General features: G+C 44.4%; 1 protein-coding gene across 1 annotated transcript in view; it reads left to right on the top strand.

Annotated features, from left to right (window-relative positions):
• Positions 1 to 26,566, top strand: part of PDZRN3 (PDZ domain containing ring finger 3) — a 247,439-nt gene that overhangs the window by 5,740 nt on the left and 215,133 nt on the right. Inside the window, exons 2-3 of the mRNA XM_079933478.1 lie at positions 10,460 to 10,546; positions 16,955 to 17,062. Of these exons, the coding sequence (XP_079789604.1) occupies positions 10,460 to 10,546; positions 16,955 to 17,062 (195 nt within the window). The remainder of the gene's footprint in view (positions 1 to 10,459; positions 10,547 to 16,954; positions 17,063 to 26,566) is intronic.

Below are 26,566 nucleotides of genomic sequence, written 5' to 3'. Positions count from 1 at the left end.
AGGCCAAGCACACTCTGGGTCCTGCTGGCCTCCACCTGCCTGTACTCTTCTCCCCTTTAGTCTCTCTTCCCAGGTTCACTGGCTTCTGGCAGGTCCGTGAATATGTCCCTGAGCTCCTTCTTGCCCCTGGGCCTTTGCACTTGCTCCTTTTTCTCCTTGGAATAGTCTTTCCAGTTGCTCATTGTTAGGTAACTGGCAAGTTTTCCAACTCTCCCCTTCTAGCCCCTGCCTTTCTGTCAGCACTTAGGGTTTGCCCCTGACTAGATAACCTTTCTATCCTTCCCATCCCAGCTCAAGCATCACTGCCTGTGGGAAGCCCTCTCTGACCTCACAGACTAGGTCTGGTGCCCTGAGACTCTCACCTTGGTGCTCTGCCTGCATGGCCTTCATCACAGCTGTAAGTGAATAATGGGAAGAGCTGTTCATTGTCTGTGAAGGACAATAAAGGAAGGACCATGTGTGTGTTCTTCAGGGCTACGTATCCCGGCACCAGTTCGATTACCGTGTACCCTGTGAACTCTCGATATGTCTTTGTTCAGTGAATAAATTCAAGATCCAAGGGGCTGTCTTGTCAGCCCTCGAAACTTTTCAGATTGCTAACCAAGAGTGAGCTTGTTAGCGCACTCTTAAAAAAGAACGAGTTTTTCCGTGACCTGCAAGTTAACAAAATTGTTTCCAGGCTTGTGGGAGGTATGCTTTTGTTTCCCCAGATCCATTTGTGTAAACTCCCAAATCCCAGAAACGATTTTGTCCATTTCAGAACTCCTGGAGATAAGTGAATCTAATAGACACTTGTATGAAAAGGTGTTCCAGATGTCCACACAGTTGGAAATGTATCTATTAGAATGTTCATAGTTCAGTGTCTTTTCTGTTTCTGAAAAGTGTCAGCAAGTGGCCATTCCATGGTGTATCTTACAGAACAGCCCAGTTCAGCTAAAGGAATTGTGGGCTGTTGTGTCCATTTCATTTCAGTGATTTATAAAGAAAATTAGGATTTGGCTTACAAATATGTTACCCAGCTACACTGGCTTGAATGATCATAACTGAATAATTTGAATTGGGAACTCTGTTGCCGTTTATCTGTAAGTGATTCTTTCTGAGTTCACAGATGATGTTTGCTCCTCTGTAAAAATACTTGATGTGAGAGAATCTGTTTATAAGGTGGTTTTGTGTTGGCTGTAGACTAAGGAGCTTAAAAGGAAAGGAAGTAACATTCATTGAGTTTAACTGGGTGCCGTGCACTTAGGGTACATTGTGTATGTACACACATTAGCTTCCCCATCTCATTCATTTGGTAGACCCCTTTTGGTAAGAGAGGAGGATTGTAAAACATTATCAAACAGCTAGGTTAAGGCCAGAAGTTACACAGATTCTAAGTGTAGAGCTGAGATTTGAACTCAGCACCCGACTCCAGGCTGTTACCAAAATAAGAACAGTATTTTCTCCTGAGGCAGAGTCCCCTCCAAAGTGTCATACAGGGTTTCCAAAGGACTGTTACTGTACGTGCAAGCACTGTGCGGGTTAGAGATGTGGGTGCATCTTCAGGAAGACTCTGTGAGGTTAGTACCCACAGCCCATTACCCTTCGTATTACAGATGGAAAAAGAGAGCGTCCAAAGATTAAACAGCTTTCCCAGCATCATTTTCTGCCTCCGTTTAGTTGGTCTGATGGCTTCTGGTCCATGGTGATGAGGTGTGTCCACCCCACGCTGTAATTCTTGTTTTCAGAGTTCTGAAAGTATACATGCAGTATAAAACGAAACAGGTTCTGCTTGTAAAAGAGAGTTAGAGGAAGAAAGAGAGGAAGGAAGGAAGGAAAGGAAAGAAGGAAGGGAGGGAAAGGGAAAGGGAAGAAAAAGGAGAGAAAAGAGGTGGTGTCCTGGATGGAATCACGCCTCATCTCCTTAATTTCGAACCTAGTAAGTTAAAGAGTGGTTGATGGTAAGAAGTAAATGAAATGCTTCCAAATGTGTTCTTTCAGTCCAGCTCCTCACATGCTTACACACTGCGTTTCAGGCGCTGCGATAGGCACCGCTGGGTGCAAAGGGGAACTTGAGCGGCGTTCACCCCTGGATCAGTCAGACACCCACTTGTGCCTTTGAAAACAACACGTCTTGCTGTTCTTTGCTCAGCGAAGCCTTTTAGCCGCGGGTCACCTCTGTCCCCCCAGACTAATGGTGTTCTAATAAGCCTGTTACAATAAGAAAGGGAAGTGGTGTAACATAATGATTACCCTTGTAAAGAAATAACTAACAGATGGACCCGAGCGTCCATCTTTCTCCCCTATCCCGTATGTCTGTTTACAGGGAGCCTAAGGGGTGGAGCCGCGTGCAGCCTGTGTGCACGTGGGCCCTGCAGCAGCCCCTTCTCCAGGAGGGGTGGTTGGATGACCTTTCACCCTGGCAGAGGGGGACGGGTGTGCAGAAATGATTCCTAGGCAGAGGGGTCAGCCCTAGAATTTTGCTGGAAGCTATTTTCAGGTGCCCTCTGTCTTTGCTGCACGTGGATCCGGAAGGGGGTGAAGCCGCTTTAAGGTTGTGGGTCAGGGTTGGATGTGTCACCAGCAGCAGCTCCAGGGTACCCTGAACTGAGCTGTCCTGTGATGAGTATCAGACCCTGGAGTTGGTGACAGCCGGGCTCCTGTGCTCCTTCTGCCTTGTTGTTGAGCGTCTCTGGGAGGATCTTCTAACCTCCTCTAAGCCTTAATTGCCTCATCTCCAAAATGGGGTAATGCTGATAGGACTGGCATTAGGGTTAGGTGATGAACGCAGTGTGCACAGTAAGGCTTCCCAAGCACTTGTTAAACATTTATTAAGTGAATGTTTCTTCAGTACCTATAGGTTTAGGGATGTTCTTCAAGTAAATCACTGAGGAAACATTAGAAATTGGAGATGGTTTAATAAAGAAGGAAGGGGAATTTTACTCGAAGGATTACAGGCTCGTTGCAAGCCATGGAATGCCCTTGGGTGACCAGAATCTCTGTCTTTCTCTTCTCTGACTGCTTGTCAGTGCTGGAAACTTTGTGAGAGAGGGATATTCAAGTCAAGTTCACTGCATCTGGGTAGCAACTCTGAGCTAAGGTGTAAAGGAGGAGGCTAAAGGCGCGAATAAGATGAGGTTACTGTGTGTTTACTTGAATTTATAGTCGTCCAACTGCAGTTAACAAAGGTAAAGAGGGATGGGCCAGGCCAAGCTCCCACCTTCCTGTAAGTGACAATGTAGGACTTCGCAGCTGGGTAGCCTTTGCTTTGTTGCCGATTTGGACAAGAAAATGCTCCAGGTTGGGTAGTTGGATGATCCCATTTCAGAAACTGAAATCACCTTGTAGTCCATCAAGCGGAAATGTGAAAATGCTGCCGCACCTTGATTCGGTTTGTTCTTGTCCGTATGTCGGTGAAAGCGTCGCTTGTGGGCGTTCACCAGAAAAGCAGATGAGCGGATGATAGAAATGAGAGATACAGACTTGAAATCAAACTCAGGGAGATAGAGAAGTAGACTGAGGGATTTCTTAGGTTATCTAAATATAGCAGCAGCTTTAAATATGTGTATATTCTTGGCCTAGGGCAGCGCTGACAATCTTAATGTCTTAGGTTATTTTTCAGAAACATCTTTGGCCGTGGGTGAATATATCCCGTTCTGTAGATATTATAGCTCCATAAAAGCTGTGCCTTTGCTCCTTGCTGCCAGTTTCCCTTGCCCTTTGTCTCTTTTCATCCTCTCTGCACCTATTCTGGTGACAGATCAACACCGCTAATACTTCAGTGGACTAGTCTCCTCCGTTTCCAATTCATTTTCAAGCGTCATTCCCACGACTGCCTTCGGTCTTGGACTTGAACAGTTTCCCCCTTCTGTTCTTCCTCCAAGAATCCCTTCTTTTAGAACTGAAGTTGGAATGACAGGGAGGGCTTGGTCCAGGCTGCTTCCTCATTAAAAACATAGTTTGACCAACGAAGAGGACAGAAACATCTTGGTGCGGGGAGAGAAGGCATCCCCATTCTCTTTAGGACAGAATTTCTGGCAGCCATCTCTGCCGCCCGGTCCCCCCAGCCCCGCCCCTCCACATTTTTGCGCTCTCTTGTCACTAGTCAACAGACAGAGCTGTTTCCCAGCTGTGCGAGTCTCTGGGAGCTTTGCATAATCTGAGGCTGAGAGGTGTTGTGTCACCCCAGATACACAGACTAGTGGTCAGTCAATTACAGTTCTCACAACCCGCCGGGCAGCTTTCCAGTCTAGCCCGTTCTCGGCTACAAGTCCCACAACAGCAGTAATCAAGAAACACCCGTCACTGGGCGGAAAGGAGTTTTTAGAAAGAATCCACACTGACAGCGGCACGATGGACTTTGGGGGCTGCCACACCGCTTAGGAGATGGCTGGCGTCCAAGCTTCTGAGGCTGGATTGTTCGGAGGAGAACAACGACAGAGTGACGCTGAAAGGAAGAGGGACTCTACCATAGAAGACAGTTTGCATTCTTGGACTTAAAAGAAAAGCAGCCACCATGAGGTGTCTTTTTGACAAAGTACATTTGAGTTCTGCTATTTCGCTGTGGCTTTTATCCCCCCCCCAAAAATTCTTGTCCAGTTAGACCCTGAATGGAGCAGATTACAAATTGGGTGATTTTAACACTGATCGGTAGTTGATTTTAACACTGATCGGTAGTTACACATTTGAATATGATAGCCAAGCTTATTTTCAGCAGAATCTAGTGTATGTTCCTGAACTTGGAGCTTCTCTTTCTGCTTGCAACTTATTGGCTGTGGATGGCTCACGCCACACCCGCTTCTCCAGGGTTACTCTATCTCTGCCCTTTCTCAATCCTAAAGACCTAAGCGTCTCCCAGGGACACCCTACACTTCACTAGGGGCCTGACTGTCCACTAGGTTTGGATTCTGGGGTAGAGACAGGGTGCTGAGCATCTGTTAGAGCTTCGTGCCCCTTCTCCCAAGGAGGCAGTGCTGGCTCTGGACTCCAGGATATGAAGGCATCTTCCTTCTCCATCCCCCACCCCGGGCTCTTGGTGAGAGCCCTCTCCCTCCTGAGTCCTGGCTCCGGAAGGGAAGAGACCCTGCCATTCAGGAAGCGGGTGGCTCTGGGAAAAGCTATCTCATTTCCAGTTTTGTGGTTTCTTTCGTTTTCTTTTTGTTTTCTTCCCAGCCCATCAAGACTCACTCACCCGATAGAACTGGGAGGTGTCCAGGTGTCTCAGCAGATACCTGGGTATCCTGTGCCCCACACTCCTCCCTCCACTGTCCGTATCCAAGCCCACACTTCCTTGGACTGGATGTTTCTCCTGTCCTGTTGCGAGCCACCATCTGTTCCCCCACCCCCTTTGCTCCCAGGGCCATCTCCCTCCGGGCCTGGGGTGTCCTGTGTCCGATTTCCCCTCCTCGTGCCGCACAGCCGTCTGGTCAGCACCCTTTGCCCGTGCCACCTCCATGCCCCCGAAGGTCCACGCCGAGCTGCTCCCCTCGTGTTCTTTATCGTGTCTCTCTCCCACTACCTCCAGGATAAAATCTGTCTCCTGGCACTTGTGCAGTCCTCCAAGAATGTGCTGCTCTTTTTCCAGACTTGGGGAAAGGAGGAACGTGCACGTGGATGTAATAGCTCCCATCAGATGGCCAGATGTTGGGATGAATGTACAACTGTCTTTATTTCCTTAACTTCAGGCCTCAGCTCTCCCAAACTTGCTGTAGACTAAGTTAACTTAGGATTAGACGTTCCTCATTTCCAGATTTTTGTAGCAGAGTCATTTATGTGGTTAAACAGCACCATGGCCTCATTGCTGAGATGTGCTAGTGTCCGGCCCACCCTGTGCTCTGCTTGTGTTTGGAACCCTTGCTATTGGCCAGGCCTTGTACGGGGGCACTAGGCAGTGATAGTCTATCTCATTCATGTTTCAAGAAGAAACCATTATTATCCTCATTCTAAGAATGAGGAAACTCAACTCAGGTTCTGACTGTGAAGTCCAAGATCTTAACCATCACCCTGTTCCTGTCAAAGGTATAGTATTCTTATGACACCCTTCAGGGTATAATAGATACTCTAATCTTTGCCACTGTTATTGCATAGTCCAAAGAAGCCTTGCTTAAAACTCTAATTACAAAGCTAATTAGATGTCTAATCCTTCATGACGTTTTAATGTGAAAGCCGTGTCTTTTGAGGCAAAGGAGTTTAGGGTAGGGTGCACATGTTTACCAGCCCAGGAGGGACAGCATGGGTGCTGGAGTCCTGTGGACCTGGGTTCCAACCCTGCCCCCCCTCTTGGACCCACGTGATCTTCAGCAAGTGTATGCATTTCTCGAGCCTCAGTTTCTCAGGTGTAGAGCATTGATGTAATACGTGCCTCCCAAGGCTGATGCTGCGGTTGTTCAGTTGTTTTTGTGAAACAGAGCTCTCTTTTTTTTTAATTGGTATATATATTTTTTAAAATTTTATTTATTTATTTATTTATTTTTTGGCCGTGTTGGTTCTTCGTTGCTGCACGTGGGCTTTCTCTAATTGCGGTGTGCAGGAGCTACTCTTCGTTGCGGTGCGCAGGCTTCTCATTGCAGTGGCTTCTCTTGTGGAGCACGGGCTCTAGGTGCGCGGGCTTCAGTAGTTGCGGCACTCAGGCTTCAGTAGTTGTGGCTCATGGGCTCTAGAGCGCAGGCTCAGTAGTTGTGGTGCATGGGCTTAGTTGCTCCATGACAGGTGGGATCTTCTCGGACCAGGGCTCGAACACACTTCCCCTGTATTATTGGCAGGTGGATTCTCAACTACTGCGCCACCAGAGAAGTCCTCGTTCCCTTCTTTTACCATACCAAGCCACTGAGAAAGTTTCAAAGCATGGGTTCTGATAAACGACCAAAACAGAGCAATATAGGTTAAGTTTTCCTTTGGATGAACAGTGTCACTTATTAACATAATGTCTGTGAGCAGCCGGGAACGCAGTATTGATGAGAGCCTTTGTCCTTATTCCACTTGTACATGTCTTCACTCAGTGCGATATAATTGAATGAGACTCGTTTAAATGCCCTGGATCCGATGCATTTTGAACCCAGGAACAGGTTAAATAATTAAGCAGGAAGTAAGGTTAACCTGTTAAACATGGTGTTGTGTGAAGCCTGGTGTTTAAATTCTCTATTATTTCTTCTGAAGAATGAGAAATTCAATGAAAGTATTGATAGTTAAGGTTGCTTGTGAGAAGGGGAGTGGAAAGGAGATATCAGGATCAAGCTCGGGGTGTCGGAGAAAAGGAAATGACCTTTGATCATTAGATGGAGAAATGAAAGGAATTCGGCTCAGACAGAGCTTTTCTTTTCTCTGTCAGTGCTCCCGGTATCATGTGTTGAATCTTGCACATGATGGCTCAGTCCTGTAAATTAGTCCTAAAATAGGCAATGTCACCTAAATCCCGTGTCTATCCGTCCTGGACAACAGACTGGGTCAAGACACTTCTAGAAAAGGAGAACCTCCTTTCTTTCTTCCCTGGGATTGAGTGCATCTGGCAAGGAGGTGTAGACAGTTAACTTGATTGTTCTTTGCACATTGCTATTTGGCGGAGGAATCTTATTTCAGGCATCGTCTCAGTTGGTCTCCACTGTCCCTGGAGAGAGATCTCTGAGTTTGGGACCAGACCTAGGTGTCTTTGGGCATCTCAGGTTGGGTCTTCTGGAGATAAATAGTTCACTAAAGAGTTTGGAGTTCTGTTCTGAAACTGGTTTCCTGGGTAAGACCTCCTATGATGAGTTCCTTTGTGGAACTTTTTGGAACTCCAGCAAGGGAGCGATCTTAGGTGAGACCAAATATGTTGCTAGTCTACGTGGCACTCTTTTCTATGTTCCACACGAAAAGGGAGTTAGTGTAGACGGTAATTAAGGTCTAGAATGGGAGATCATCGGTTTCCATCCCAGCTTGACCTCTTACTAGCTCTTTGACAAGGGACAGCTTTCTTTCTTGTTCTCCGTCAGTCTTCCCACCTGTATCATGAGGGTGGTAATAGTGACAGTTGATAACATTGGTTGGATTATTAAATAAAATAAAGCACTTAAGTGCTCAATATCATTTCTGGCACATGATGAAGAGCCAATAAAGGTTAGCTGTTATCATTGTTAATGCAATGCAATGAGATTTCTTTATTTTTCTTTCATTTTTTAGAAGAATAAATAGTTGTCACAGTCGATTTAAAACTGGTCTGTTTTAATCGTTTGGCTCTGCGTTCTCCTTTGTGCATCATTTGAGCTTGTTCAACCAGAGACATCTGCCTTGGATTACTGTGTGACTGTACAGTGTCTATCCTTGATTAGTTATGAAAGCCAGAAATGTAAGATATGTATGATAACTCTCTCCAATTCCCATGTATGTCTAACTTTTTCACCTCTCTAAGATAACAAAGCAAGAAATGGAGTTAGCAACATTTTCCGTTTCCAAGGCAGAAAGATATAAACTCTTTCAGTTTGCACATCACTGTATTTACATCTCAAAACTATTAAGGTGATTCTGAAGTTTTATTCTCTTACAGCAGTGAATATTGTTGCCTCTTCTCTTGTTGCAGGTCAAATGAACAATAAAGATTGATAGCGTTGATAGATGCTCTGGGTGGTGGTGCTGTGAATAGGACTTTTTTTTTTTTAAGTTCATAAATAGGTTGTCATTACTGAGGCTCTGCTGTTTTTTTGTTCAAGTACAGTAGTTTGATAGAGGCTCGCTTCTTTTATATTTACCTACTGTATTTTCTGCACTGAGTAAATGACGCTGCAGAAATGAAGATTTTGTTGTGTTGTTCTTATAGGACACCTAGTTCTTTCATCAGAAACTGCTTTTTTCTACTAATAAATTATCATTTTTGTTTTTACAGGGTTTTAGTAATTGACGCTAAGGCTTCTATGACATTTTTGAAAATATTTTGAATTCTGCTATACACGAACTAGGCATGAGAAACAGCCGTTGTTGCTAAGAACTTTAAGCGCTTGGAGATAGTTTTACTCATGAAGACCCGTTAGGTTTTTTTTTTAGAAACTTTAATCTTTACTTATTATTTATTTATTTATTTATTTATTTAATGTCTTAGGTCGTGCCCTGCCCAGCATGTGGGATCTTAGTTCCCTGAACAGGGGTTGAACCTGTGCCCCCTGAATTGGGAGCATGGATTCTTGACCGCTGGACCACCAGGGAAGTCCCTGAGACCCATTAGTCTTTAGTGTGTGTGTGTGTGGCTGTGTTACGTACGGTTTTCCTCGCCAAATATGGAACAGTGTTTTACATTGACAACTATAGCAATAAATGAATTAGTGCTCCAGAAAAACCACTGGGCACTGCACAGTCGGCAAGAGTGGTTTTCTTTGCCACCGTGGAGGTCGAATAAGATATTTGCATTCATGTCATTCAAATGTTGCCATTTATTTCCCCAGCAGAAGTAGAAAGCGCAGGTTTCATCAGGAAGCAATAAATATCAAAATAAAACCTCTTTGTGATGAGCTGTCAGTGCTGTTTTTGAGAAGCGTGAAAAACCATACCGCATTTAAATGATACCCTGTTTAAACAGAAAACAGGAGTGAAGCAATTGTAAATTTATAGCCAGTACATGTGGAGTTTTGCATACCATTCAGGTAGTTGGAACTGTTTCAGAGGTGTATCAGCAAGTTTAATATTTATGTCTAAGCCTATTAAGTGATAGTTTGCGCAGAAGGTTAAATCTATTTTTATTTATCTGTCTGTTACTTGAGAGTGTTAGTTGGGGTGCCCTGGCATCTCCATCCTGTTTGACTGTTGAACGTTGCGCCTCTGAGACCTGCTGGGGCCATTTCTGCTTGGTTGATTTAAAGGGGCTCACGTAGACCCCCCCCCCCACCTTAAACAGAGTGTTTTCTGTTGAACACTCTGCATCCCCTCAGGACTGGACAGTCATTACTTTGTGAAAATGCCCCCTCCCCCCTTTTCAGTAAGATTCAGGATTTTTCTTTTTCCCACCCATGCTTGCATCTGACTTTTCAAGAGCTATTTTCCCCCCAAGTCTCCCAAACACAGATGACTGTTGATGGGCCGTATGTACACCCAGACTTCCGAGGGGATTGCTGTTGGAATCTTTCATGACATAACGTGAATGCTGCTGTTGACAGTGGTTGAGAAACAGACAGACAGTAGTCATCTAGAGAGCCAGCTGGCGCTGGGCTGGCCATAGGAAAGATGCGTTTGCAGACCAAGGTGTCACTGAGAGAAAATATTCATTCCACGTGTCTGGACATCTCCAAACGTTCTTAAGTGACTGCCCCAGGGTTAGATGGTATCAAGAAATGTTTGTAACCTCTTCAGCACAGGACAGAGTTTCATCATGGGCCCCCAAAGTGCTCCCTGGTTAAACTTCCCTAGAGACATAGGATTTTTAACGCTCAGCAGCCCATGAGTCCACTTAGATAGAAAGAAAATTCCTCCCATTTTTTTCGCTGTTTGTAAATAAAATTTTGAACTCATTTGTTCCCTGCAGGGTGAAGAAACAAAAAGCCTGACTCTTGTCCTGCATCGGGACTCCGGCTCCCTGGGATTCAATATTATCGGTGGCCGGCCGTGTGTGGTATGTTAATTGCTGAAATGGGTTTTTCTTGTCCCTAATGCAGGTGGAAGAGGGGTCAGGGTTTGGGGGGCGAGGGGTAGGAAACCTTGGTCACTTCATTCTGCTCTTATTAGAGTTCGTTGTGTATCTAACGTCTTCATGCTCAGGGATTTTTATTATTTTTTTATTGAAGCATAGTTGATTCATAATGTTGTGTTAGTTTCAGCTGCACAGCGAAGTGGTTCCGTTTGGGGGATTTTTATTTCATTGTGATCTCCTAATGTAGCATTGTCCTAGTCATACAGTAGCTCATCTTAGCCGTTTAGCTTTGGGGATGCGTGTCTGGTTGGGTTGCAGTTGAGCTGAGGCACGTCGCGTGAGACGCGTGCAGTTGCACGGAGTGACTTTGCTAGAGTGGGGGCTCTGAGGCTGGCCATGTGATCGGGGCTTCTGCTCTGTCTGCCCTTCATCAGTCAGGGGCAGTTCCCCCATTTGTGGCATCGTGCATCCCATGCTCTTTCTTCCCTCTGGAGCTGTTCACGCCATTCATCATGATCTCCTCCTCCAGAAAGGAGAGACTGAATTCAAATCTGTCAATTTAATTGCAAAGAAAATGTCTGCTAAGAGGGCTTGGGGGGGAAGGGTGCGGCAGAGGATGTGTTTTGGGATCTCACCTTTCACGATTGCCCGAGTATGTGTCATCTCTTGTTCTTTTTTGGGGCTGACCCTCTCCTTGTTTGTTAGCTTTGAAGGAAAATTGTCAAGGGAAGGAAAAAGAAAATCAGATTCACTCATTCAACAAATAAGTATTGAACACAGGCTGTTTGCTAGGGGCTTGGAGATACTGGCCAGGGAGACTGGGTCCCTGTGGTCATTGAGTTTATGTCCTGGGTGATACTGGGCAAGAAACAAGTAGATACAGTAATTACAGATGGGAGAAGTACAATGAAGGGTAAAAAGTGGGAGGATGGCATGTGGTAGCTACCAAGGAGCAACGGCCATCATTGGCTAGAGTAATCAGGAAAGAGAGGAAGGGATATTAAGGCAAATCCTAAAGGATAAGAAGATGTCAGCCATCCAGCTGTGGTTAATGTTTGCCCCCGCCTTCATAGAGCTCAAGTCCAGATGGAGGAACTGATGAGTTAGGAGAGGAAAGCACTGTTCTCACTGATACACGCTGTGCCTGGGTCCAGCTAAAGATGCCTGGGGACGGTGGAGTGGGGGGTCCATTAGCCGTAGGGAAGGAGGCGTCCTGGGGCAGGGCCATTGGAGCTGGGTTCCGAAGGATAAGTAGGAGTTTGCTAGATCAGAGGGTCCATATATAATACATTTATACATTTGAGCAGTCTTAACTTTAAAAATATATATATATATTGAGCATATTTAGTTAGCTACAGATTATAAATATATTGACTACTGAACCAATGTTACCTGTCTTATAAAAGTTACATGCAAGAGTCATTTTAAATTACGAAGTTAAAATATGAATATGATTTTTAAAATGCTTTTTTGTCATTCCAATGTGTTGCATTGCACGTACCCATCTTTGAAGACCACTGAGCTAAAAGAAAGTGGACGGACCCAGGGAAGCCCAGACAAGGACAGCAACAGAGTTGAGGGGTGGCAGGAAGTGGTCAGAAGGAGGCTGGAGAAGCAGAGGCGGGTTATGATTAAATTCCCTTTGCTTTTAGCCAAGGCCACAGTTTCTTGCAAGAAACTTCCACACCGTTTATTGCAAGAAGTGACAGCTTAGTTGTAGGTGATACGTAGTCATTAAAATGATGAACTAATACATTATCTGCCTTATAAAACATACTTTAAAAAGCACACTTCTAGACAATGAGGAGAATGAAGGTGGGCAGGGGTAGGGGCCGGTCCCACTTGGCTGGGCCCCAGCACTGCACACACACCCTTGTGTTCCTCCCATCGTCTCGAGGGGTTTCTTAAGAAACTAACATTGTGGGCTTCCCTGGTGGCGCACTGGTTAGGAATCCGCCTGCCAATGCAGGGGACGTGGGTTTGAGCCCTGGTCCGGGAGGATCCCACATGCCGCGGGGCAACTAAGCCCATGCGCCACAACTACCGAGCCTGCGCTTTAGAGCCCGTGAGCCACAGCTGTTGAGCCCGCGTGCCACAACTACTGAAGCCCACGTGCCTAGAGCCTGTGCTCCGCAGCAAGAGAAGCCACCGCAATGAGAAGCCCGCGCACCGCAACGAAGCGTAGCCCCCGCTCGCTGCAACTAGAGAAAGCCCGTGCGCAGCAACAAAGACCCAACGCAGCCAAAAATAAATAAATAAAATAAATTTATAAAAAACAAACAAAAATCCCAGCAGGGTTTTCCTGACACCCATTTTAAAAAAAAAAAAAAAAAAGGAAACTAACACTGTGTCAGGCTGGGACTTTTCACTTTCCCCTCTTTCCAGTTGACTCAGATCCTAGGTGGCATGTCCCGCTGCTACTCTGATTCAGTTCTTGCTGCCAGGGGTCAGGCTCTCCAGCCCTGGGAGGGCGTGAGGGAGCCAACTGGGGCTTGACTGGCTCAGTAATTGTCCCTAGGAAACACCAGGACCGGACAGACCCAAGTTCTCCAACTTACCATCAAGAACGTCTTTTGCTGTTTGGCACAAATAACAGAGAGTTGACTGTATGGTTTTTTTTGTTGTTTTTTTGCGGTAGGCGGGCCTCTCACTGTTGTGGCCTCTCCCGTTGCGGAGCACAGGCTCCAGACGCGCAGGCTCAGCAGCCATGGCTCACGGGCCCAGCCGCTCGGCGGCATGTGGGATCTTCCCGGACCGGGGCACGAACCCGCGTCCCCTGCATCGGCAGGCGGACTCTCAACCACTGCGCCACCAGGGAAGCCCTGTACTTGGTTTTTGTTCATAATTTTTATTCCTCCTCTCCATACCCATCATTACCAGTTTTAAGAAACAACTACCGTAAGCGAAGATGCATTTCACTTTTAGATGTTTTAGAAGTTTCTGCAGCCAAAAGCGCCCAAACTAGGAAGATCTCTTCTGCACACACCAAAGCGTATATAGAAGAAGGGAGCCTGTTGTTTGCAAAATGCCTGAAATAGAGAGGCAAGCCTACGGCTTGACAATTGTTGGGCAGCCGACTATGGGAAAGCCCGAAAAGATGGTGTTTAGTTTCTGCACCTCCCCAGGGGTGAAAGGATGCTTCCAGCCTCACTAGAATGCAGTTGTTGGTTTTTTTTTTTTTTCTCAGACTTACCAAAGAACATGTTTTAGGTCATTTTCTTTTTCCTTTAAAAAAAGTGATTTAAGCACAAACCAGACTCAATTTTGTAGCGTTCAAAAGTGTTCTCAGTTTATGTGGTCTTTTTGCAAGAACTCCATGCATGGCCCTGGGGAGGAAGATTGAATTCCATATGCATGTGTTTGCCGTTGTGTTTTTAAAAACTTGTCCTGATTAGCAGAAACAGCAAAGGGAAACCTAAATGGATTCTTCACTGTTGCCTGGAAATCTGGCAGGTCATTGAGAACATGCTAAAAAGCCAGCATAAGCAACAATGCGCACTCATTGTCGGTTACTGGAAGTAGAACGCTGTGCGGATGACGTGTGTGTTTCCCAAGGAATTCCTGTGTTGGATGCTTGGTTGGGTTGTGACGTAAGCCCAGCCGGGGGCTCTGACATAAGGCTTTTCATTGCATGATGCAGTACGTGATGCTCTTAGCAAAATCACATCACCCATTCATGAGTGCTCGTATCCCTAAAGAAACAGCCCCCAGTTTGGTGTATCAGACCTTTCCCTTCAGCCTTTGGCAAATATACTTCATTGTCAGGCACCCCTGGGATGAAAACAGTCCCTTTCATTTTTCTGTTTCTCAAGCCAACAAAAGCAAACAAATCCTAATTCATCTTGGTTCACCTTCGTGCATAGCTCTACCTTAAAATGTGTTAGGAGAGGAGCCAACAAACAAAGACTAAAGAGATGGCTCTTAAGAGAAAAGTCTCGCTATCAGCGACGGGCTTGATTGGTTTTTTTTTATTTTGTGCTTTCTGTATTTTTTGAATTCTGTTACCATCCCCTACCACTGTCTTTATTTAAGCTCAGTTGCGGTGTTTGCTCTTGCCTGTTCCTCTCTGATTTTTGCTTGGACTTTCTGATGCTCCTTAAGAAAAATGACTTGTGTACGATGTATTTTTCTGAAAAACAAGCCAAAGCCCAAATCCCATCCCCTTTTTTCCCCCCTTCCTCCCCAGCCAAGAAATGCAAAACAGTTAAATCAGAGTAAACACAGATCTGTTTTCATTTGATATATTGACATCATCCCTTAGGGAAGTCAAGCTTGTCCATAAATCCTTTGTGGTCCATTGAGACTCTTCAGGTTCCTCTAGTGGAATATTCCCATAGCCTGGAATGTTGGAATTCATGTGGATTTTTGAGACTTTTCTCAATGGGAGACAGCATTGCACTTAGAGCTTGTATAAGAGAATCAACCTATCCTTAGTTTGAAAGTGACCTATGCCACTTTTTAGCTGTGTGACCTTAAGTAGGTTACTTAACCTCTCTGTCTCAGATTTTTTCCATCTATGAAATGGGTAATAATATTACATACCAGTTGTGGTTATTATGAGGACTAAATGGCGGACAGAGTATGCTCACTACGTACTTGGTACCTAATGTGTGTTCAGTAAATAGAAGCTGTTGCACTGCTTTGTATCTGATATAGGCCCGTAGGGAGCTACACAGATGCCTTGGGAGTCGTGCATCATCAGTAGTGGCTGTGAGAGAGAAAGGAGCCTCATAGAAATTCAGACAGTGAAGGCCTGAGCGGAGTGCTGTGATGCTGGCCAGGGGTGCCTTTGGGGACCGGTTGATCCAGCACAACACCCACAGACTTGCAGACCCTTCTCTCTTGGAAGAGTGTTGATAGAATCCAGATGGCAGTGAGAGACTTATCTTTGTCTTGTGGGGATAAATGTTGGGAAAAACACTTAAGGTTCATTTTTGCTTGTGATTTTGGTGTCTTTTGAATCATATCTATAACATTATGTAGTGTGTGTGTGTGTGTGTGTGTGTGTCTTTGTGAGAAGCGGGGATGGGAGGGGAGAGAAGAGGTAGAGAATGTGCATTTTCCCACCCTTGGTTACTACTGTTACACTTCAAGGGGTAGATGGAGCCACTTCAAAGCCATGTCTCTCCTCCTTTAGAATATAGGTTTGTTTTTGTTTTGCAGTTTAAAGAGGAAAATGTTGTATTTTCATAATTTTTTTTTAACAAATGGAATTTTGATGTATTTGCATGTAGAGAAATAAGTAGTGAAGTAGATCTTCTTATGGCGTTATGTCAGGGAAATTGCCATGATGGTAGATTTTGGAGTTTTTGTGGAACATCCTGAACTTACTTCCCAAATGCTTTTTGTTTGGAAACAACACATGCTTTTGCCATTGCAGTTATAAATCCATCTGTTAATCACGAGAAATTTAATCCACACACTTGGAGAGCATTCATCCCAGTGCTATTTGGAAAGAAGTTCATGAACAAGCTGTGAGGGTTTTTTTTTTTATGAGTTGGAGCTTTTTGATTTTAAATAAAGGGAGGACTTTGAGCATGGAGCTGTCTTCTTTCCCAGAAAGTTTCAGTCTGGACTTTGAAAGATCTAAAGGAATTCAAGAAGATTGGAGATCAGAATTTATTAGGAAGGGGGAGGGGTCGTGGTGGGCTTTTCTGATGCAAATCAGAACAAAGATAAAACGCCTGTTTTCACCATCAGATTCTTGGATATTTAAAAGTTTTATAATACTCTGTGCTTGTGGGGATATGAGAATACACTCTGTCTAATGAGCTGTAAGTACAAGCTCTCTGAAGGATAGTTTGGCGACGTCTATCAAATACACGTACCCTTTGACCCAGCAGTTCCATTGCTAGGGATTTGCCCCGATACATACTAGCAAAGATATTTCAGAACACAGATAGAAGGGAATTAGAGGTGACACAGTCTCTAATAGCAACAACTGTAAACAGTGCTCATTATCCCTGTGTGGGGTTACTGTCCAGACACTTAAGGGAGTGAGGTAGACAGTGGGCCTGATGGTGGAGAATCTGCAACCAGGCACCCCAAGAACGTGGGGAGCATAATCCCATTTCTGTGTCTAAGAAAGAAAGAAATACATTAAAGTGTTTTGGAAAGGGTGGATAAACTGCCACTCGATGCAGTGAAGGGGTGGAAGGACAGTGGGTTAGAGACGGCAGGGGCTTATCATTTTATACCTTTTGGTACGGCTTGACTTATTTTATCACGTTACTTTTAGTTTAAAACAGAAATCGGGGGAGACAGCTGGCTTTTACCCCCTTGCCACTTGTGCCGGCAGCAAGAACCCATTACTGTTTTAAGAGTGTAAGCTTGCTTTTCATGACCGACTTAATGCCTAGCGTTCACGTGTGTGTTTCTTTTAACCCAAAGGACAACCAAGATGGATCGTCCACTGAAGGAATCTTTGTATCCAAAATAGTCGACAGTGGACCTGCAGCCAAGGACGGAGGCCTGCAAATCCACGACAGGATTATCGAGGTATGTGGACACCGCCAGGGTCTTCCGTAGGCCGAATGGCATCCCGTCTTCATCCGGTTCAAGGCAGGGTGCTCGGTGGGGCAGGGAGGCCTCAGCTTGGACTCTGGAGGCGCAGGAGTCAGACCTCTCCGAGGGTGTGGGACCGGACTGGGTGCTGATTGCCTCGCTCTTAAGCCTTTGTTCACGTTCAGTGCAGAGAAGCCAGATTACGAGTGGCTTATTCACGATTTGGCTCTTGCCACGCGGCCGCGCATCTGTTTTGCGTTCTTCCGTTAGAGCTTCGTGTGAAAACCACTGGGGAGTCGTGTGTTAGTTAGAACCAGATGAGCAGTCCCTGTGGTGCAAATGGTGACTCTGTTCGGATCGGTGACCAGGGAGGGGATCATTGTGTCAGCTTCGGAATCACTCTAACGTCCTCAGAGCTCACGGCACACAGTTATTTCTACATATCCCTCTTTTATGCGTGTCTTTTCTGCCTGTTGTCACTTGTACTAGTTGATTGTCCGGGGACGTGCAGGCAAAGGTTGATATTCAGGATGGTCACTCGTCTCATCACCGACTTCCTCGTTTTCAATTTTCACTCATCATTTTCAACTTTTACTTAGGGGCTTTGTAGATTTTCACCGGGGGAGGTAGGTAGCTCCCTCCGCCCCGCCACAGGACACTTTGGAATAGGGTCACACTGTGTCCTAGCGTGCTCCGAGTTGCTGAAAGGGAAAGAGTGATTCATGGCCTGCTTGTGTGGGCTCCTGTTGCAAAGTTTGATACAAATGACTATATTTTGCTGGTGGTTTTGACTATGTTGATTGCTCTTTTAATGGGTAAATTATATATATATACATGGGCTCAATTTGTTGGCTCTCCTATGAGGAAAAAATTAAATACGAGAATCCAGGATGAGTTGTTGAAGCCCGTAAGAAACTCACCCATGGGCCGTAGCCATAATATAGCACATGAAACAGGAAACTGGAAAAATGGCACTGTGACCACCGGATGTTTTATGTTCCAAACACACATTTGCATAGCATCTATATTTCTTGAGTATATGTGTGGTCTCTTTCAAACCTTGGACCGAGTGGGAACTCTGACCATGGGATGAGCCACGAGGGAAGTTCCCGTAACCCGCCGGAATGTGGCCATGTGCTTCCGGGGGAGGGAGCATTGGGGAGAGGAGGACAGAGTCTCGCTTTTCTGGTCTCATTTGGATGAATTCTGCAATGTGCAAAGCAGTACACTTCGGGTCAATTTATATCCTTAGGGGAACAGACGGTTATATCTCTCCAAGAAAACAAACTGAACGAGTTAGGGTATAAGAGTTACTTTTCTGAAAGAGTGGATGCAGTGTGACAGTTTACATATTAAAAGGATCCTTGGGGGCTTCCGTGGTGGCGCAGTGGTTGAGAATCTGCCTGCCAATGCAGGGGACACGGGTTCGAGCACTGGTCTGGGAGGATCCCACATGCCGCGGAGCAACTGGGCCCGTGAGCCACACCTACTGAAGCCTGCGCGTCTGGAGCCTGTGGTCTGCAACGAGAGGCCGCGATAGGGAGAGGCCCGCGCACCGCGATGAAGAGTGGCCCCCGCTTGCCACACTAGAGAAAGCCCTCGCACAGAAATGAAGACCCAACGCAGCAAAAATAAATTAATTAGTTAATAAACTCCTACCCCCAAATCTTAAAAAAAAAAATGAGATGGGACGTTTTTATTAAAAAAAAAAAGGATACTTGATTTTGTTTTAAGGACATCATTAATACTGCTACATCCCTCTTGACTTTTTGAAGGGTTCTTAAACTTGGAGATCTTTTTGCTGCACGTTTTAGGGTCAATCTTCATATTTCCCCGGTCAGGGGGGTGGATTTTCCCTACCAGGAATTTGCTTGGGCAAGATGCTTTTTCACGAGCTCAAATGCATCCTTACTGTCTTTTTTTTCAAGAAAGAGAGAATACATTTTTTTTAAAATAAATAAATAAATTTATTTATTTATTTTTGCCGTGTTGGGTCTTTGTTTCTGTGCGAGGGCTTTCTCTGGTTGTGGCAAGCGGGGGCCACTCTTCATCGCGGTGCGCGGGCCTCTCACTATCGCGGCCTCTCTTGTTGCAGAGCGCAGGCTCAGTAGTTGTGGCTCACGGGCCCAGTTGCTCCGTGGCATGTGGGATCTTCCCAGACCAGGGCTCGAACCCGTGTCCCCTGCATTGGCAGGCGGATTCTCAACCACTGCACCACCAGGGAAACCCGAGAATACATTTTTTGAGACCATTGTTCCAAAAGATAAGTACAGCTTCCATTGCCAAGGGTTTGGTGGAACAGCCAGTTTCTGTAAGTAATGGAATTTCATTGCTCTTACGTTTTGCAAATGAGAAATGTACAGCTGGGCAGGATTTTCTCTTGGCAAAGGGGGATCTGTGTTTGAAACATTTAGTACGGTTTCTGGTGAGTCACATTCCCCTTTTGGACAGTATGTAAAATATTAATCATGTCCCAGTGTTGAGATGGAAAGAAGGATGATCACAATAGAGAAACAACATATGTGTAATTGCAATTGACACCCCGTGCCCTTCTCCGTCAAATCCTAATCTCTTTTGACATGATACAGTGATTCCCATGCCTGAAAACGATGTTCTCCTGTTCACCTTGTCTGTATCTGAGTTTATTACCAGGCATGAATTTGATTATTTTAAGTGTGCACGTGGGTTCACTAAGAAGAGTCAACGGCTTTCTAGTTTTCCTCCATATTTCTTCCTTTTCAGAGGAGTGAGCAAACTCCCACTAGATTTTCACCATAAAAACTTTCATCCTGGCAAAAGGAAGCTTATATTAAATCCATAGAGACTGACTAAATCTCGTCCTCAGTGCAGAGTTGTTAACGGTTACTGTGTTCCTACCGCTCTTTGTTCCCTGAGACCGGAGCTGTAGTTCTCACCCACATCGGAGCCAAGCACACTCGCCTCGTTTTTTATCAGAAATATTGTGAAATGCCATCAATACTCATGAAACGAAATTCATAAATAGTATTTGTATACCTAATGCACACCTAATGGTAGAACCTATATACTGACATTAATAGAAAAGTAACAGGAAGATCATTTATAATAAAATGTATGTATCGGTATGTAAACGCTCGGGCACAGCCGCATTAGAAGACACTGTGATGTTTGTTGCCAGACGCTGGCATGTCCTTGTGGTCTCGGCACGGTGCACCGGCGACAGAAGTTGCTGGTCCAGGAAGGCGGTGCTGTGGAGTTTGGCACCACAAGCAGCATCGCCGTCCACGATTGGACTTTCCACGGTGGTGAACAGATTGTGGTTAAGATACGGCACAATTAAATACAGTCTTCCTTTGATTTACACACATCTCTCTGTGTGTGTGTGTGTGTATTTTTTAAAATTTGTGGTAAAATATACGTAACATAAAATTTTAACCATTTGTAAGTGTACTTTTCTGGGGCATTAAGTACTTTATCGTGCAACCATCACCGCCAGGCATCTCCAGAACTTTTTTGTCTTCCCAAACTGCAACTGTAGCCGTTAACCCACCCCTCCTCCCCTTCCCCCAGCTCCTGGCTGCCATCCTTCTGTTTTCTGTTTCTATGCATTTGACTACTCTAGGTGCCCCACATAAGTGGAATCATACAGTATTTATCTTTCTGTGTCTGGCCCATTTCACTTAGCATGATGGCCTGCGCAGTCATCTGTGGACTTGTAGCATGTGTCAGAATTCCATCTTTTTTCAAGCTGAATACTATTCCATTGTATGTATAGAAGTATATACCACATTGTGTTTATCCATTCATCCATCGATGGACATTTGGTGTGCTTCCATCTTTACACTGTGGTGAATAATACTGCTGTGAACATCGGTGTGTAATCTGTATGCATTGAAATTGCAAAAACAAAACAAAACAAAAAACCCCTCAGGGTTCATATGTAAAACAGAGTTAGGGTGTACCCTCAGGTAATTATAAAAAGTTTGTCACTTTACCTTTACTAATGTCTGGCAGGATACGGGATGGTTATTCAGGAAGCCCAATAATTCTTCATTGCCCAAGACTCTGTGCGTTTAGGGTTTCTAGCATCCTTGGTCCCCACCCCAATCCTTGTGACAATGAAAAATGCTTCCATAGATTTTCAGCAGTACCTCGGGTTATGATAAGGACCCCGGGGAGAATGACTGGGGTAGAGGTTTGTCTTGTTCCCAACCTTATGATGCGAGGTGCGTTGCTCAGAAGCTCGTTCTTGCATTGTACTCGTCTCTCATTTGGCGGTAAGTGAATTTCTGTGACAGTTGTCTGGGCTAAATGCAATGTCCTCTTCTGCTTTGAGATAGTAAATGCTATTCTCCGAGTGCAGTGCAGGCAGGGAGTGAAGCCCTCTTTTGCCACTAACCTTTGTTTTGTACAATCCTCTGTAAATACGTGTTCATCTTGGGAGTGTTAGGGTTTGAAGACCCAAGCATGTGGTCACAGAAGGTCTGTAAGCTCAGTGGCTTTTGTGTACATCAGTCATTCTCTGTTTTGTTTGTCATTGCTAAAAAGGCTGGGTTACAGGGTTGACTAGAACGGATTAACACTGCCTTCCCTTCCCGAGCTAGGCTACCTGGTAAAGCAAGATTTTACTATTTGTTAGTGAAGATAATGTTCTCCCAGCAACTAAAATGGCAGAGTGGCATGTGAATTCACCTGCAAAAGCATTTAGTTTTAGAAAAAGGAAGACGCTCTTTTTCTTCTGTTAACTTTTTGTCTTGACGTAATTTCAGGCTTGCATTAATGAATTCCTGTACAGGCTTTACCCAGATTCCCCCAGCACTAACATCTAATACGTTTACTTTATCCCTTTCTCTCTCTACCCCTATTCCTAAATACATCAGTGTGTATTTTTTTTTAGGAGTAAGACCTTCTCTTACATAACTACAATCCATTTATCTAAGTCAGGAAATTAATATTGGTAGGGCCCTATTGTCTCATCTACAGAATGTAGTCAGATTTCTAATAATCCGTACAGTGTCCTTGATAGCAAGAGAAAACCGCAGATCATAGGTTTTACTGAGTTGGCATCGTTCGTGATTTCCTTTCCTTTAGAGCAGTGGCTCAAGTATTTTGTCTTACATGCTACTGATGTTTTCGAAGAACACAAACTAGGTCTTTTGTGTAACGTCTCTCAGTTTGGGTTTGTCTGATGTTTCCTCATGAGTACGGATTCAGGCCATACATTTTGGGCAGGAATACCAAAGAAGTGATAGTGTGTCCTTCTCAGCGCATCCTGTCGGGGGTCACACGATGCCACTTTGTCCCTTTATTAGTGATGTTAACTTGGGCTGCTTGGTTAAAGTCTTATCTGCCACGTCTCTCTGCTGTAAAGGTATTGGTTTCTCCTTTGTCTTGTATCCTGTCGGGGAGGGTGGGGGGATACTTTGAGGCTGTGGAAATATCTTGCCACGACTCAAACTCTCATACACTGGTTTAGCACCCACTTATGGATTTTACTTGACTATTATTATTATAATGGTTGACAAATGGTGATTTACTAAGTACATCCTTCTATGTTTATGAGTTGTAAGAAGAAGTGTTCTTTTCCTCCCTGTTTTTTTCTGCCTATCTCCATGTGTCTGTCTGTCTGTTTCAGTATGGACTCATGGATTCTTATAATTTGGTGGTCACCTTGGCCAGTTTGGGCCAGAAGGCGCTCTTTCAAGCTAGTACCTCTGTCCTTTTCTCATGTTTCCATCAGTTTCTGAGCACTTCCTTACTTTGTGGCACCATGAGATGTCCCAGGCTCATCTTGTGGTCTCCTTGCCCCAGCCCTAGAATCAGCTCTTTTTCCAAGTAGCTCTAACTCCATTGAGTGAAGAGTGAGTGGCATTTAGAAACCAAAATATGGGTGCTAGGGTGATCATATATAATTATACGAGGTTATAATTGAGGTTTCATTGTTTCTAGGCACTCTCAGCAGACAGAGCTAGAAAATGGAAATATGCAGATACACACACAACATTATCATCATCAACAACACACCTCTCTCCTTCTGTTTCTCTGTTCGTCCTTTTATATATTTTGAAAACTATGCCTGTATCAGTACCTCTTATTCCAGTCCAAGTCTGCATGCTTAAGTTTCTCCTCCTTCTTTGAAGATTTGCAACTCCTAGAGGAATCCCTTTTGAAATAGTGATGAATGTACTTTCTTCTTTTGAATCAAAACTCTGATCTTTGCTTAGATGTTATCAGTGAAGTAAAAATTGTTGATGAACATTGTTTAAAATATTTCTATATTATTTTTGGTTTGATTTTGGGAGGAAAAATGTGCTCTAAAGTAGGTGATTTTGTAATTACATTTTTCTTTCATTATGGCGTAAGAAAGTCTCGGTATTTCTTGTGTAACTGTATGCAGGAAACCTATTATTGCTCAACAGGCAGAGATATGCACAAGCCATTTGGGGGTGACATTAAAAATAAACACATGAGGCTATGCTGTTGTCCTCTGTAGTGACTGATAGCCATGGACCACACTCAGCAGAGGAGAGGAAAAAATTCTGTGGCAATTATCCTCCTGAGAAGTAAAACCTGTTTGTGTCAATTTGAAATCTCTGTTACCTCAGTTACACAAATAATCTGTTTTGATGAAAGAGATGTGGTATAATTCAAGCTATGTTGAGAAGATTCTTTTTAAGCTGCAAAAATAAGCAGGTTTTAGAGACCCCTTATTAGTAATGGGCCTCAACTCTCCATTTCCAGAGGCAGAGACTAGAGTTTCATCTGAGTTACCGATTTCGGTTGGTCGACAGCGTTGTACCCTGGATTTCTATGCGGCAGGATTCTGAGGCCATGTCTGGATTGAGTGGGGGTGAGTGTGGTGATCATTTAGTGATGTTTACCATGGACACAAGAGAGGAGGGGTGACAGTTCGACTCTGGACTTGTTATCTCTGGCTGGACTCATACGATGTTTTTGGAATGACGACATTATCATTTGGAAGTAATGACTCTCCTTTCATTGGGATGGTGTGTATTTCATAATAATGTATCAGTCATTCTTTTTGGTCTTCAGATGTAAAAGAAAGTGGACACCTTTGTTGCATCTCAGTTCTTTTTCCCTCCTCCCCCTGTTTAAAGACGCTTTTCACTTTCATCTTACTCTTATAGCCTGTACCATAGCAATAGAAGTTCTGGCAAAATGAAAGCAGCTGATTTCCTTAGTATTAGCAGGCACATGTGGAAGTGGAAAGAGCCCTGAGGTTTCAATGAGGACCCCAGGTTTAGGTTTCTACCAGGTTATTCGCTCTGTGGTCTTAGTATCCTGGATGCTGAGCCTCGCGTGCCTCATGTCTAAAACGGGAAGAGCGTTACTCTCCGTCTCCCCTACCTGTCATGCTGTCTGAGTAGAGCAAGGAGATAACATAGGTCAAAGGATTTTTGCTCTTAAGTGCCAATATGAAGAATTGTTTGGGTTTTTTTTAAAATTCAAATTTTAGTGTCTGATACAAGAACTTAATACCAAAGCCAATTATAAAAGTCAGCAAAATACTTCTGAGATCTGTTTTCCTCTTGTGTGTTTTAGCCAGAATGTAGTGCTGCTGCAAGGTTATTGAGGAAACCTTGAACTGTTTCAGGCAGACATACTTTTCAGAATTAACAATGTGACCAATTAATGCCAAATATTTCCTCTTTCCTCCCAGTTGCCTTTAAAAAAATAACATTTTGTATTAATTTTTTTCCTAATGACTGTACTGATGTATTGACTTGGTAATATTTATTATTGTTCTTATTTTCTTATTACTGTTTTGCTATAAAAACTAGCTTTACCAAAAAAAACACTAGGTTTTCAGGGAACATGTTTGTAACAGACATCACTGCACACCAGCCAGATAAACGTTAGGTGAAGGATAAAACATATGGCGTGATGCAATTTGTTTGTTTTAAAGACATTTATGTATATTAGTCTTTTCATAGGAAAACGTACTCGGAGGTAATAAAACATTTTAAAGTTACATATAAAGTCGTAGAGTGGGATTATGGGGAAACTCTACATCTTTTAAGTCACCTTTCTATAATGTTGGGCTTCTCCAGAGAAGTGAGTATTCTTTTTTATAATCCAGAAAACAGTAAAGAGGAAAAACGATGAGTTAGAAGTTTCCTTTGAGTTTTAAGTATCACGAAGCTGACTCCTGCTTGTGTGTTTCCTTTTGTATGTTACTTGTCCTTCTCTTTTCCAAAAGCTCCTAGCAGATGGCCTCACATATGAGATGGGTGGGCAGCTCATGCTGAGTCGCTGGAACCAGGCTGTTGGAAGTTCCTCCCTTCCATTCTCTGTCCAGATTATCAGAGTTTACTTCCTCTTGACACTGTGTACTTCTGTGGGGGTTGTGGCTCCCCAGAAGTTTTAAATCTATCCCCTCATGGTCAGCCCTTAGTAAAAAGAGTTATTTAGATCATCCACAAAGCACTTTAAAATAAGAATAAATCAGAAGTGACTGGCATCCCCATTAAATTTTTTGAATAAAGATTAGGTCGAAAAATTAAATCTTTGGTAATTCCCAGACAACAACAAAACAACAAACCCTTGACAACAGTACAGATAATATACAGTTTATATTCAGTTGTCTTCTTTGTACACCATATCTAGACCCTTATCTTTAAGTATGGGGGTTTTGAGAGCAAGAACCCATGTCATTTTTTTAAAAATTAAGTTTTTGTCTTTCAGTCTGTTGGTGTAAGACACAAAGAGTTAGGTGCACTTTTTTTTTTTTTTTTTTTTGCGGTACGCGGGCCTCTCACTGCCGCGGCCTCTCCCAGTGCGGAGCACAGGCTCCAGACGCGCAGGCTCAGCGGCCATGGCTCACGGGCCCAGCCGCTCCGCAGCACGTGGGATCTTGCCGGACCGGGGCACGAACCCGTGTCCCCTGCATGGGCAGGCGGACTCCCAACCACTGCGCCACCAGGGAAGCCCCAGGTGCACTTTTATCGGACTTGAAAGGTATGTTTGGAATGGTCTGACTTAAATTATCAACAATGAAGTATATGTAAAATAAGCGGTGTGGGAGAGGCCCTGGGAGAACCTTTGAAAGCAGTAGGTCCACATCATTTTGAAAACAAAAACTAAGCAGGGGGCCTATAGATGAGGGGGCTGGGAACAGGAGCAGGGAGAGTTAGATTAGGAATTATCACTGGGAATGACACGTGGAAGACTCAGGTGGACTGGCGGCTGCAAGCGCTGATTTGCAATTACGCCACTTTCACTGAAAACTCTCAGTACCCCAGGGTGGGAAGCTGCAACAGCACGATTTCGTGCAATGGTGATGAATGATTCCCATGAGCCTCTGGGGGAGGGCAGCAGGGATGGGGTTCTCGGCCACACAGAGTGCCACGTTGCTCCAAGAAGACCTTTGGCTCTTCTGTTTTGTCTATTTGTCTGTGTCTATTTTGACAGTCATTTGAACTGCAGACAGTCTGGGTCCCATCTCTCTTCTCCTGAGGGTAGCTAGCGCTCCCTGCTTCCTTTTTGGCTCTTTTGATT

Source organism: Stenella coeruleoalba (assembly GCF_951394435.1).
Source record: "Stenella coeruleoalba genome assembly, chromosome: 10".
Classification (NCBI taxonomy): domain Eukaryota; kingdom Metazoa; phylum Chordata; class Mammalia; order Artiodactyla; family Delphinidae; genus Stenella; species Stenella coeruleoalba.
Note: the sequence above shows the minus strand (reverse complement) of the source record. Positions and strands in the feature narration are given on the sequence as shown.